Source organism: Lupinus angustifolius, chromosome LG06, assembly GCF_001865875.1.
Source record: "Lupinus angustifolius cultivar Tanjil chromosome LG06, LupAngTanjil_v1.0, whole genome shotgun sequence".
In the NCBI taxonomy this organism is placed as follows: domain Eukaryota; kingdom Viridiplantae; phylum Streptophyta; class Magnoliopsida; order Fabales; family Fabaceae; genus Lupinus; species Lupinus angustifolius.
This window is the reverse complement of record NC_032014.1, coordinates 12,593,604-12,608,327: the sequence shown is the minus strand read 5'-3', so window position 1 is coordinate 12,608,327 and position 14,724 is coordinate 12,593,604. Positions and strand designations below refer to the sequence as shown.

Sequence of the window (14,724 nt, the reverse complement as noted above, 5' to 3'; positions counted from 1 at the left end):
ATATATAAGAGGAGGTAATTTCTTACCCATAAAATAAAGGATAGTATTGACTAAACAATAAAAAATGTAGTACATAAAAATCTTAACACACTATATATATAGAAGGTAACAAAATCTATATCAACAAGTATTTATCCTTATATACATACGTGTTAGTTTTTTTTATAAAAAAGCCATTAATTTACTTGGACCGCCTAAGTGATTATTGGGGATGCAGTGAAGTCACGTGAGTACTTATAATTTTTGTCTGGCCTAAACGTGGGGTACTCTTTACTTCAATGTTTAAACTAACAAAGAAAATGTTGTCGATCTTAAATTATCCAATTAAGTAAAGAACAGTAGAAACATCAGGGTGTAGAATCCAAGTGTATTCATGTATATACAAAGCATGCTTAATTTTGTGCAGAACCGAGTAGTGATTACAAAATATTGCAACTTGATGTGGTTGCAAGTGGCAGATGGTGCAGCCTGAGCATATGGTCCCTCAGAAACCAATTAATGCCGAGCTTATATGTTGTCTGTTCTAGTGAATCTATGTAGATTCTACTGCAAAAGAAGAACTATTTGGTTCACTATCTAATTTTTTAGTCTAACTAACAATATATTTTTAATATTTGAGTAAAAAATTAATCTTTTTTAGACATGTGTATGTTCTTCCTAATAATTGGTTTATAGATTTGAATATTTTAGACAATACATTATTAGACTAATGTTTATAGATTTGAATTATCTAATGAACAAACTTTTATTAAAATAATTGTAATTTTAAAAGGTAACTAAAATAGTTGTAACTTAATTTGAAAAAATATACATGTTTAAGACCGACATGGAATATTTTTATTCTATAAGAGCATTTTAGGGTGTTGATATTTTCAGTAACCAAGACAGGAGAAATTGTTTAATAATTAAATTTACATTTTAAAGTTTAAGAGTGGTGCTTTTTTTGTAATGCGTATAAGAAATAAGATAGAAATGGAATTAGTAAGATATATGATGTCAAGTATTGGCATTTCTAAAACTTTCTTCCTCAATCTCGCACCAATAATAATAAAACGAAATAAATATTTAAATTTTTTAATTAACTTATAGTTTTACTTTAACTGGACTTTGAGACATAATTATCTTTGTTCATAATCCATTCTTAATAAACGGTTAGACATTATTACTTTTAATTCAGAACCATTACTTAATTTTTTATTATTATGTACCTTACTCATTTTTTATTTAGCTATTTGCTCCTAAATTTCATTTTTCTGATCTTTAATATTTCTTCTTCTTCTTCCTTATCCTTCCTCCATTTCATTTCTCTAATTTCAAATCTCTAATCAATCTCTTTCGATATTTGTACTTAAGTTCCTGAAATAAGAAAAAACAATTTCACATTATTTTCATAAAGAAAATAATTTATGTAAAGAATAATATTTTTAATGTTGAAATTGTTATGGGTAACATACAAAAGTATTTTGATAGGTTACTATTAGAAAATTTAAAATAAAAAAACACAAATTTTCTCCCCCGCTCGCTCCAAAACCCAGACCTTCAGCCTTAACTTATCTTCTCACTTGAATAGCCTAACTATTGAGTTATTACAATTAATCAACTTAGTGGGAAAGCTAATTTGAGTTCCTCATATTTGGTAGATTATCGACAAGCAAATTGAAAAATGTAGAACTAAAAGATATTTGTTGTTTTCGTCCTGTTTTGTCACATTTAACAATGCTTTCATTATTATTAGAAAATGGTATTTGAAACTATTCCTTTTTTATTCATGTCAGCATTTCATATAGAGGTTAATGATGTCCTTATCCATGATAAATAAAAATAATTCTTATCCCTTATTTTTTTATATAATCAATATGCTCCTTTTTTTATTGTTTATTCTAAAATATTGATAAATTTTTTATTTTATTTAGGTGATCAAATCTTTATGATATATATATATATATATAATAATAATATCGAAGGAGAAAATTATCATTAGTTCCTTAAAAAATTATCTAATTAAATAGTCAACAATTAGATTTTATTATAATAAAATTCACAAAAATGTCATCAAACAATATAAGTTGCATGCTTTAATTTGAGCAAAGGTGCCCAATTAACTTTATAACTGAATTAAACAACTTAACCATTAAGGTCTTTTTTGTATAATTAAGTGTATTTTATCATCATGTGGATAATGAATTTATCTCTTTCGTTGTGTGTAGTTGTTATTCCCAACAAGTGTCGTTCACATGAATCGAGCATAAGGATACAGCCTTACACTACTTTTTTGGTACTACTGAGAGTATCTAATCACCTTATTGGTAATGAACTAATCTATTTCGAAATGTATGGTTGTCTCTCCCAACAAATGTCATTATCAGGGATCAAATCATTGACATTTTTATCTTTATTGAGATCTAGTCGTGTCGTACATTACTACACTAATGTTTGTTGATAGGATTTTACACCACTAGACAAATATCTTATTAGTATAATTAAAGTTATTTTCAAACATAAGTTAACAAATAAATAAATAATTAAAATAATGACATACATGTTATATATAAACAAAATTGATTGAATTAGCCGAATCAAAACAATCCAATCAAATGAGTTAAATGTTTTATAATATAACCGACCAAGTCGAACCGGTTGATATCAATTTTGGGTTACGATCGTTCAAAATAGTAACTCAAACCAACCATATACATATGTTCCTTAACAAACTGCTTGCTCCGAGATTAATAACTATGCTTGCTCCATTCCTTTTTATTATCTTTATAGAAAATGTTTTCCTTTTTAAATGTGATCCTAGAAAATCAGCTAACATTAGTTGTTATTTTTTTAATTCTTCCCTTATATTTTAGGATTGTGTACTTAGTTAATGTAGAGACGATGGGTGAAAAATTAATAACTAATACAATTATCATTGGGAATGGTAAACAGCAAATTAGGAACAAAAAATACACAAATGTAACTAAAATACTCATATTAGTTGCATCTCTTAATCTTTAAGTCGCAACCTTAAAAGAAAAAAAAAAGCACGCTATATTTTATTTTACCTTTAAGATAATTCGACAGATTAAGAAAATTATTTATGGTGTCAATTATCAATGTAAATAATATATTTTGACCAAAGCATTAATATAAACTTTATATCACCATTATCATACTCTGCTCTATTTATTTTTGAAGGGCCACTCTATTTAATTTACATCAATAATTATAAGGGCATACAAAAATATTATTAATGTTTTTTATGTCATAAAGCAACAAATAATATGAAATTAACTGAAAGGGCATAGTGACAAAATCATATTAGCCATAGAATAACTATTCTCCCCCTTCTATACCTTGTAATATTTAAGGTTACGCAATAATTTAAAAATATATTAAATGATGTAAATATTTAATAAAATTTGATTAAAGTAATCTCACTTAATCCACATTAGAAAGTATGTTAAATAACTATATCTATATCTATAATTTTATATCTATACTTCTATACTATATATAAAGCCAAAACATGGTGTAACTTCCACCATGTTGTAATTTTCACTTCCTATTTTGCCATTCACATTATTTAATTTAAAAAAAAAATCATATAATCCTAATTAACAACTACCAACATATTAATTAATCACATCTCTCACATTAAATTAAACATTATCATAAACACACAAAAACTATAATATAAAGTATACCAAATACAACAAATATAATATAAATATGCTAAAGTATTAGAATATTAAAAAAATCAGGAAAAGTTAAATGAGAAAATGGTTATAAATATTGTATTATACTAGTTGTTTCAATAAGTAAACTGTAATATGAAATAACAATTATATTGGATATGCAATTAAATTAATCAAAAATGAAAATATTGATCATATTATATCATACCATAATTGTGAGAGTGATATTGTACATTAAAAAATTTATAATTTCCAAAATAACACATTAATGATTTAATATTTATCATAATAATTATTTATAACATGGTTAATCATATTATTCCAAAGAATAATATTATATTTATTATAAAATATATAATTTAATTAGTGAACCATCAATTAAACAGAAACGCTATATTATTACTATGAAAGATGTTGTAACGAGTATCATATTCTAAATGTTGGATGAGATTAGTATTGTTAAAAACATACTGATTATCAAATCGGTCAGAGTATTAGTATAGTGGTACAGTGGTTCAACCAGTGGTTCAGTAATTAAACGACATGTCTGTTAAACCGGACATACGTGCTTATATTTTTATATATAAAAACCTATAAAAAATTCAAATAGGTAGATACTCAAATTTATAATCTATATTTATAATCTATTCAAAATTCACATTCACAAACGACTTTAAGTCTTTAACAAATTCAAAGTATAAATTACAAAACATATATCAATCCAAAAATATCACTTAATAATCACAAAATATAAATAAATAACACAAGTTCACAACTCACTTTACAAAACAAATAAAATTTGAGTTTTAACATTTAATATCAATGAGTCAAGTTGTCTCATATCGAGATTATATTTTTGCACCAAACCCTATCTTCAAACAGTACTCCAAGATTATACAAATGTCAGTGAAATTACACACAAATGTTAGAAACCAAATGGTGTTATTTAAGTATGTATTGAAAGCATGTGTCTTGAAGTGTTGAAAAAAGGTTGGAAAGATGAGTCACCTTGCAATAAGTTTTTAAGTTTTTTTTAAACAAAAATATGTGTATAAATCGGTCAGTTTAGTCAAATACCGTGATTCACCGATTTTGACTGATTTAACCGATTTTGATACTTGGTCCGTTCAACATTTATATTGTACTAGTTAGGATCTGGTTTTCCAGTCGAACTGGCTGGTACTGTGCGGTTTTTACATCATTTGATGAGAGTGGATACCCTATGACAGTCACAAACCATCGAGCACATATTGGTCATGGAGCTTATTGACTAGCAATAAACATAGAAGCTTCTCTATCTTTTGTGGCTCAAGGCATGATTCTAAGTAAGCAACTAGGCCTCGGATACGTTGCATTTTTCCCTCGTGCTGTGTGTCCAACACCAACAATACACATCCCATTCTATGGACAAGGATATGATATCTTCAAACACATTCTAAACTAATTAAAATATATCATCTTAATTAAAAAATTAAATATTCATGATTTTTTTTATTTTAATTGATTTGGGACAGACTTGCTGACATGTTTAAAAACAATATATCTTTATACCCATTGTCATCCCAAAACAATAAAACAATTCCAGCTAATAAATAACTGTAGTCCATGACTCCGTATTCCATAATCTGTGTCTAGTAAAACTTGAAACTCCAAGAGACATACATATGCAATTTGTTTGTAGCCAGTAACATGTTTGGACCTTCGTCTCTTCCTTTAAGATAAAATGCCAAGTTCGGTGTCCACGATGCTCTTGTTTTTGTCCCATTTGGTTTAATGTCAAGTTCAGAGTATTTAATATGAGAAAGTAATCTATACCCAAATAATATATTTTTAGTTATTAATTACTCTTAATTTAAAATTATACATGATATATTAAATGTTAACAATGTTCATGTATAAATTTTATACTAATTCAATATACAATATTTTTATTATTGGGGCACGGAGATTAAAGAGCTCTATTTATTTATTTATCGAGTATAATATTTATGCACTATCAATGTAGTGATTTATATATATTTTTAGTATATTATTTATCATTAATTTGTATTGCTTTTTTAAAAAGTCAATATTGATTAAACATAAATAATAGATAATACAATAACAATATATAAAACTCATTAACTGTCAGTACATACATTTTTTCTCTTATTTATTTAATATATGTTGGTACTTTACTTTTATTTATTCAAGTTAATGATGAATGTTTTTTAGGAGGGGTGAGTATGAGTCACATTGGATTACATAAGGAACATGCTACTTTTTGTATACAAACTTGATCTTAGGTGATAAGGTTAATCAACTACAAATGGCCATTTGATCAACTTTTGATTATAAATTTAACTAAAGACCCGATTAATTACAATGTATTTTCATTTTTAGGTAAATTGTTATCAATATTACTTATTATTAAAGCTATCATGTTATATATATAAATAGATATTTTGTGAATTATTAATAATATATAGATAAAAAATTAGAGAATGAATATTATGAAATGATATACATATTATGATAATAAATTATTTGCATAAGAGTGCACTCAATACTTAGCAAAAAAAAATAAAAAACACTTGAAACTATATTTGTATATAGGTTTTTGTAACCAAATGTTATATCTATTTTGGGTTAAATAACGTCAGATTGAAATTTTCCTAGTTCAAAGCAATTTAATTTCTCATTCGATTAAAATTACGAACCAAAATTATTTTCAAGTATAGTAGTTAACAATCAGACCAGTCGGACAATCAAGTTGTATCGAATTCTCGTAACATTCCTTACAAGTAAATTTCAAAACTTTCATACATTCCATTTCTCTTTATTCCAAAACCTACCTCACACAAAAATAGTAAATGAATACAGAGGTTAATGTGAGCAGTTCAGCACATACGAATTTTAGATCCATGAGTAGCTTTTGACCTTTCCACTTCCATAGTATATCCAAAATTCTATTCAATTTACTACACGGAAATAGACATGTTACCATTTAAACATACACTGCATGAAAATATATACTTCATAAAAAACCTACGCAGGATACCAAATTAATATATGTATATTAATATATATCGTTCTAGAAAAGAGTTGAAACATCATTACCTAAGACCGGAAACACATTTTACGTTAAACAAGGTCGAAGAGCCATAACAGCTTTCAAAAGAAAAGATTAATTATATACATAATATGTGAAAGCTGTCCCCAAATACACAGTACATGGAAGTAGAAAGGCATGCTGGTAATTTGAAATTTACACACATACATACATATATATACATATATATATATATATATATATATATGTATATATATGTATATATATATATGTATATATATGATACCAATTCTAGGTTGACTTTCACATATTATATCACAAAACTAACTAACTCGGTTCATTGTTGGTAATTTGAAATTTACATACTAACAACTGGACCCATCCAATGCGACATAAAACTAAGATAATGCAGTATGTAGCTTATGGACCCATCCAATATAATACATTGCTGATCAAAAAAAAAAAAGTATGTAGCTTTTGGTTGTAATATTATAGTGTATATATGTAAAGATAAAGATATTACTGTGTGTAGGTAGTTTAATTAGAATTGTTATATAAAACTAGTTGAATTTTTTTAATTAAAAAAAGCAGACGTAGAATATTTATTAATTAGTTTATAATTATTAATTTGAGAAGTTAAAAATATAAATAATCAAAAATAGAATTTTCAAATTATGGTTTTTTAATATTTCCTCTCTATAAACTCAAACTAAATATTATTATATATGTCTGTGTATTTAGTTGGAAGAAGATTAAAGATTAGTAGATATTTTATTCGCTTCCTGCCGATATTTGCTTAAATGCTTCGGTTTTTCATAGAGCTTAGAATAACGAGTTCAAAATTAGACTCAAATAATATTCAGACTAAGTAGAGGATAAATATGACTCAACCCGACCTGTCTGAGGGTCACTCATCGATCATGTTTGTATATGTGTCTATTCAATTATGTACAGAATAATAACATCATATCTTTAGTCAAAGTAACACTGATTCTCTAATTTTTGCATCATACATATATCATTGACAATATATATCATTTTATATGTCAAATAACATATTTATATTAATAATTAACACTGAGAAGATTTTTTTATCTAAAATGAATAATATTATATTTAATTTAGTCTCGATTCAGGTTTAAATTTACAAACTAACTTGATCAATATTTAGAATTATGTTAGATTCAAGTGAAGAGTTAACTTCGGGTTCAAAAGAATAATTTGATTAATATTTTAATTTGTAACAATTTCCTAAAAATATATAAATTCCCATCAATTTTTTTGCTAAATTAGTGTGATAACTTATCAAGTCTATCGAAAAGGTAAGAGGCGGATTCCCATTAATGACCAATACAATACTTATTAACTTAATGTGAATGTTTATTATAGTACAATTTGAGTTTAAAATAAATAATTCTACAATTTGAAATTAATTTAATAATATGCAAGTTGAAAGTGTCACAGCTTACTGAGCTCTTATCAGTCAAAGTAGGACTGATCTAATCCAAATGACTCACATCACGTGATAGGTATGCCAGTCTACTGCACGTGTCACTTTTCTATTTATCGTATAACTTCCTTTTCGTATTTGTCTCGTATATTCTGTTGCTCGTATCTACGATAGCAGATACAAAGTTGAAAAACAAATTTAATTTTAAAAAGAGCATATGAAGTAATAAATATATTATTTATTTGTATTACTTTGATTTAATAATAATTAAATAAGTTTAAAATGTATGCATTATAAAGTTTTTTACATGTTGATACAACATTTATCACTGATTTGTTTACTTTGTACAAGAGTCAATAATAATTAACATATAAATGATATATAATTTATAGAATAAAAAACATTTATACTATTAGTATATATATATATATTAAATCTTAATTAAATATGAAAATTCAATGTTATATAATGTGATAATATTATATATTTTTCCATCACTTTTATAAATTTAATTCATAGATTAACTAGCATTTAAACCTGGTTTACCGAATAGCTGATAGGTCTGTTAGATCCTATTAAATAGGTCACGTTCCCGTTAACCAAAGATAAAAGTAATTGTGTTCTTCTACTTCAATGTTCAGAAATATCAGTATCCTAACTTAGCCACTTTCTTGTTCTATGTCATTTCATTTCCATTTCAGTTCTTCTACTTCCTCATAGTACAAAAACACTTTGTGGTTTTCCTATTCTTCTGCTACATAGCACAGAGTTTTTAGTTATTCATCACTTCACACCTTACAATAAGCAAGTACAACATTCACAAACAATTCCTCTGCAGAGGTTCTTCCATTTGAGAAACATTTTCTCCTTTTTTTTTCTTTTTTCCAGTAAAGACACTTTTTTTAAAGTATTTAATTTAATTTTTTCTTTACTTCCAACTTTCCCTGAAAATTTTCCACTTTTTCTTTGCATATCTTTTACTGGGTTCTCAGCTGCAGCTACTAGATTCGTTATCTCTCTTTTGTTCCTTCCACGCTTCAATTAGTACTACAAGACATTGCACGCTGTTATTCTTCTCTCCTTTTTTTAATCTCACTTTGATTAAAATTTCTCGTTCTTTAATAACTTTTTCATTCTAGATTATTAGATTTCTCTACTTTCTTTCTAAGTAGCACAGTGTAAGTGTAACCGTGAGACTAATCCTCTTACACTGTGTTATTTCTGCTTTTCTTTAATTTATTCTCTCCATTCTCCAAGGAATCTTTAGACTCACACTTTTCTCTTTTTCATCTCTATTTTATCTTTCTATGCTATCTTCAACAAGAATTTGATTCTTATTCATAACACAATCTCTTTTATGGCTACACCTTTCATCAAACACACTCACCACTTCAACCACACCAAACTTCTCATGAAGGATCCATATCCGTATCCAAGAGTGATACGAATACGTGTCACCGATGTCGACGCCACGGACTCTTCCGGTGACGACGAAGAAGAAGCATTGGTGTCTTTCACGCGCCGCCGTGTGAAAAACTTCGTTAATGAAATTACAATCACTGAGACTTGTTCTATTGAAAACAAAGGCAGCAAAGTTAGGAAGAGAAGTAGGGCAAAGTCAAGAATCTCGGGTGAGGCTCCGGTGAAGTGCCGTCGGAAAGTGGAAACGTTCCCCGGCGAGAAGAAGTTCCGAGGAGTGAGGCAGAGGCCGTGGGGGAAATGGGCCGCCGAGATAAGAGACCCTTTACGGCGGAGAAGGTTGTGGTTGGGTACTTACGACACCGCTGAAGAAGCTGCTATGGTGTATGACAACGCTGCCATTCAGTTACGTGGCGCTGACGCGCTCACCAATTTCATAACACTGCCGGGGAATAAAAACTCCGATTATAATTCCGGCGAAGAGTCTCCAAACAACAACAACAACAAAGACTCGTTTTCACCAACTTCTGTTCTTCAATGTTCTTCCTCATCTGAAGAAGTTAACTCTGTTGTATCTGTAACTACCAGAAACGATGTCGTTGCTGAACAAGCGTGTGAAACTCAATCACGTGACGAGAATGAATATTCGTGCATGTCGGGGAATTTATTAAGTGAGGAAGTTTCAGGTGATACATTATTCAAATCTGAGTCAATATTTCCAAGCAATGAAATGTTTGATTTTGATAACATGTTTCCAGAACCTAGTGAAATGTTTGATAGCAACATGTTCAATGATGATGATTTCTCATGTGGGTTTCTCACTTCTAGTGACAATTTGGATTATGGTTTCACAAGTTGTTGGAATAGAGATTATGATAATTTCCAAGATATTGGAGATTTGTTTGTTACGGATACCCTCTTGGCTCGGTGATTGTTTATTTCAATAAAGCAGGATTTGTTCTCATCCTAGAAATTAAACTAGAATTTCCAAAACTATGGGCAAGTTTTGTATCCGCGGGAAATAAGTGTAGCAATCAATTTTGTTTTTATTGTACTGTTTTAGGCAGAAAAATAATTGTTTTTTCATTTGGATTGTAATGGTAGTTAACTAGTTATAATAAGAGAAGTTGTTATACTATTATATATATATATATATATATATATATATATATATATTTGATTATTACTTTTTCATTATTTATTAATTTTCATCAATATTGTTGCATCCACTATTGTTTTAGTATAAATTATGATTATTCAATTATAAAAAAGTTATGAATAATCATATTCTCACAGCAATTGCTTGTATATAAAATAAAAATTCTAACACTCGTTTTATTTATACTCCTCTGACACACATTTATAAAAAAAATGAGAGAAACACTACTAGTAGGTTGAAACTTATGAATGGATATAAAGTAAGTTGTAAAAAAAGTGTGAGAGCATGTGAGTAATGTATAATTTTGAATGATGTAAACCCTCCTAGGGCAGCCTTTGATTCCAATGGCAAGAAAAGTCATGATGGTCCTACAACTAGGACCAAGGCCAAGGTAGGGATCCTTAAGGTCTCAAAGGACACAATTGACCCAGGAGAGGGTAGGTGAGAATGACATTAATGTCCTTAGGGTATGTTCCAACTTAGGTTTATTTTATTTGCATTGATTCAAATAAATGAGATTGCATTCTCATATAGTCTTAGGTTTATTTTTATTCAAGTATTCTAGTATTTAATTCATGTAATATAGGTTGAGATTTATTTGTAACATGGTCCATATTTCGTGACCAAGTAGTTCACCTAGGTTTAAGGGTAAGCTTGTCACATGACATTTGAAGCCAGAGTCATAAAAATTCAAATGTCATAATCAAATCTTCTCCAACCAACATGAGGAATTGGTTAGCATAAAAATAGGAGAAGATAGATTATTTATGACCTTAGGGATGACACTGCTATAATCAAGGAAATTAGATTGTAAAGTTGTTATCCTGCTTGCTTGAAGATAAATTCAGTTGCTTGAAGATAGATATAATTTGGCAAAGGACTTGGTTCACTATCTTATCTTCTCCAAACCATGGGGATTTTGAAATCAAAATAGGCTTGTTAATCTTCAAATAGATCAAGACTTAGTCAAGGCATCAACAACTCAACAACAAAGATCTCCAAGACATCAACAACTCAACAACAAAGATTTCAACCAAATTACATTATTTAACATCTTATCTACTTGATTTAATTAGGAGTTACATTATTATTTTATATTTATTTTAGCCTAAGTTTAATTAGGATTCTATCTTAGTCTTATCTTTATCCAGCAAGGCAGATTGCCTATTTATATTTTATTTGATCATTAATAAAGGTCAAGTTTGTTTTTGAGAAAAAATTGGATTGAATTCCTAAAGTTGAGCCAAAACTCCTTAATTTGAAATTATCAAGATTCTTATTCTTGTGGTGTCTAAATTCTTATCAAGGATCCTTCCTTATGGTGAATATCATTGACTTATCAAGCTCTTGAGCTTGTGGCGTCTTCATCTGCATATCTTTTCCATCTTTCCCCACAAATTTATCATAAAATTGTCCTAAAAATCTCTATCAATACCAACACCGAATTCTTATTTATAAAGCTCAAGACTTAAAGTTAAAACAATCTTAATTCTAAGGCAGCCCCTAGAGATTATCATCAAATAAATTCTCAATTTTGTAAGATATATGGTCATGTAAAGAGAAATATAAATATAAATAATCATTTATAACCAATATTAAGTCCCGATAACCAACCATTTATTAGTTAAGAGAATTCTTTAACCAAAATAAAATGGAAACTTTAACTTGAAAATTAATATTTCGCATTTTAAGAGGTGATTGGACTAATTTTTTAAATTAATTTTATATTTTATATTCCATAAATAATGTCCCAAGGCATTCATTAAGAGAAATATGTACGGTGTGTAAGATGTAGGTAGTGCATGGAGAAGTGCTCCTCCACAACCTTTGTAAAACAATCTTTCAGAGTGACAATCATTTTCAGGGGATCCCATATAAACCACCACAACAATGAAGGACTAATGATATTGTTTCTCATAAATAATGTTAAAGCACAAATAAAAAATAAAAAATAAAAAATATTTAATTTTATTAATTAATATGATATATTTTTATTGTCTGAAGTATTGTTTAGAAAATCATATATGTTTCCTAAAAAGATAGACAAATGTGGCAACATAACAGCCATTCCATAATTCGAACTATACATTAACGATTTACCTACAGTAAGAACCGTTTTTAAAACTACAAAAATTGGAACAAATAACAAGCCAGATTTTCATCTCTCTAAAAAAAGACTAAAAAATAAAAGCCAGAAATAGCGAAGTTCAGAAGGAAACAATCAAGTTCCGACATATAAAATTGTTGTACATCTATTGTTTATTTTTTAATACTAGTGCATGTGTTACTTTTGTTTATTTTTTAATACTAGTGCATGTGTTACTTTTTAGTACAATAACCGACAAGCCATATAAAGTATTGCGTTATGCTAAATGAATTCTACATGTACGGTCTTCACCTAACTTAAGCTCTTTACTTAATTAAATCACTGTATAAGCAGTACATGTGCACCTGAATTGTTTTAGAAAAGATATATATACAAATAGTATAAGAATATTTTACACTGTTATTTCATATTTATTATTTGTTTTTAATTATTATTTAATCTTCAAAAATGTAATCAAAATAAAAAATAAATTATGTAGTGACTTTGTATAAATCTTTATGCAAGCTGTAGATAAATATTACATTCATTATTTTATCATATTTAATATTTCTGTAGTGTTTGTTTGTATGAAATTAATGCTTTCTGCTACACAGTACACTAGATACTCGAACCCCGTGCATCACCTCCTTACGTGAAAAATATTGCTTGTTTATGGAAGATTTCTGTTTGACTTGGTCAAGCTACCATGATAATATAAATTCAGATTCAAATCATCAAACTTAGAAAAAGAGTTAGTGAATTCAAAACATCTGTCAATAAAAAAATGTTTTATGGACACTAAAATTTGAATAATAGTATGGTTTTCAATTGTTTTTCATTAAATAAGTATGTGTATATATATATAAATAAATATTACAAAATATATTAAATTTGTATATAAAAATAAAAAGTATGTACGAGGTAAAAAAGAAATGTGCATGAAATTCAAAAAATTGGCATGGGAATTGTTTATCAATAACTTAGGAATTAAGTGTATATAAGATGTCGAAATATGTGAAATGACGAGTACATATAAGGGAATACATTTTTTTGTCTCACCTTATGTTATGTGCTACTTTATTTGACATGAAATGTAATTGGTTAAAAAAATATATTTAAGTTAAAAATGTAATTATTAAGTATTTTTCTGACCAATAACAGCTCATTACACATGAAATAAAACAATATTGTAGGATAGAAAATATAATCTCATACTATAATGGATACCCATAAGGTTGGAATGAGTATAATGAGTTAAGCGATTTTGGTTTAAATTGTGAAACTAGTGGAACCAGCCGAACCAAACTATAAAATGTGGTCCAGTTCAGATAATTTTTTAATAAACCTTTTATTTCGGTTCGATTCATAATTTTAGAGATTTTGAAACTGTTGGAACAAAACTACATATTAGAGATATAAATATTAGGGAATGATGTTATATAGTTGTTTAAATTCTTCAACTAATTTGTGGCTAAAAATATCAATTTTGTGTAAATTTTAGTGTTATATGTGTTATTATATTGTTATTATGTTATGATTATATTTTATTACTTATTAAATTGTTTCTAGCGTCTTTATGATTTGTAACATATCTTCTAACTTTTAGGATATTAAGTTTGAAATTTACATGCACCATAAATTATTATACATATATTGTTATATATGTTAGTAAATGAGAATTGTAATGTTATATATTTTACTAATTGATATATATATATATATATATTATTAAATTGTAATGTATCTTACTAATAATCATGAATTATATTGCTATATATGTTACTAATATATATACATATTATTAATTGTAAATTGTATTATTATATAAGAGAATAATGTATACATAAGAGTTTGTTACATTGTCGCTGCATCATCTAC

General features: G+C 27.5%; 1 protein-coding gene across 1 annotated transcript; it reads left to right on the top strand.

The window, feature by feature from the left end:
- Positions 8,789-10,685, top strand: LOC109349929 (ethylene-responsive transcription factor CRF2). Its single transcript, XM_019590998.1, has one exon. It carries the CDS (start codon positions 9,540-9,542, stop codon positions 10,530-10,532), a length of 993 nt encoding a protein of 330 aa, XP_019446543.1. The 5' UTR covers positions 8,789-9,539; the 3' UTR covers positions 10,533-10,685.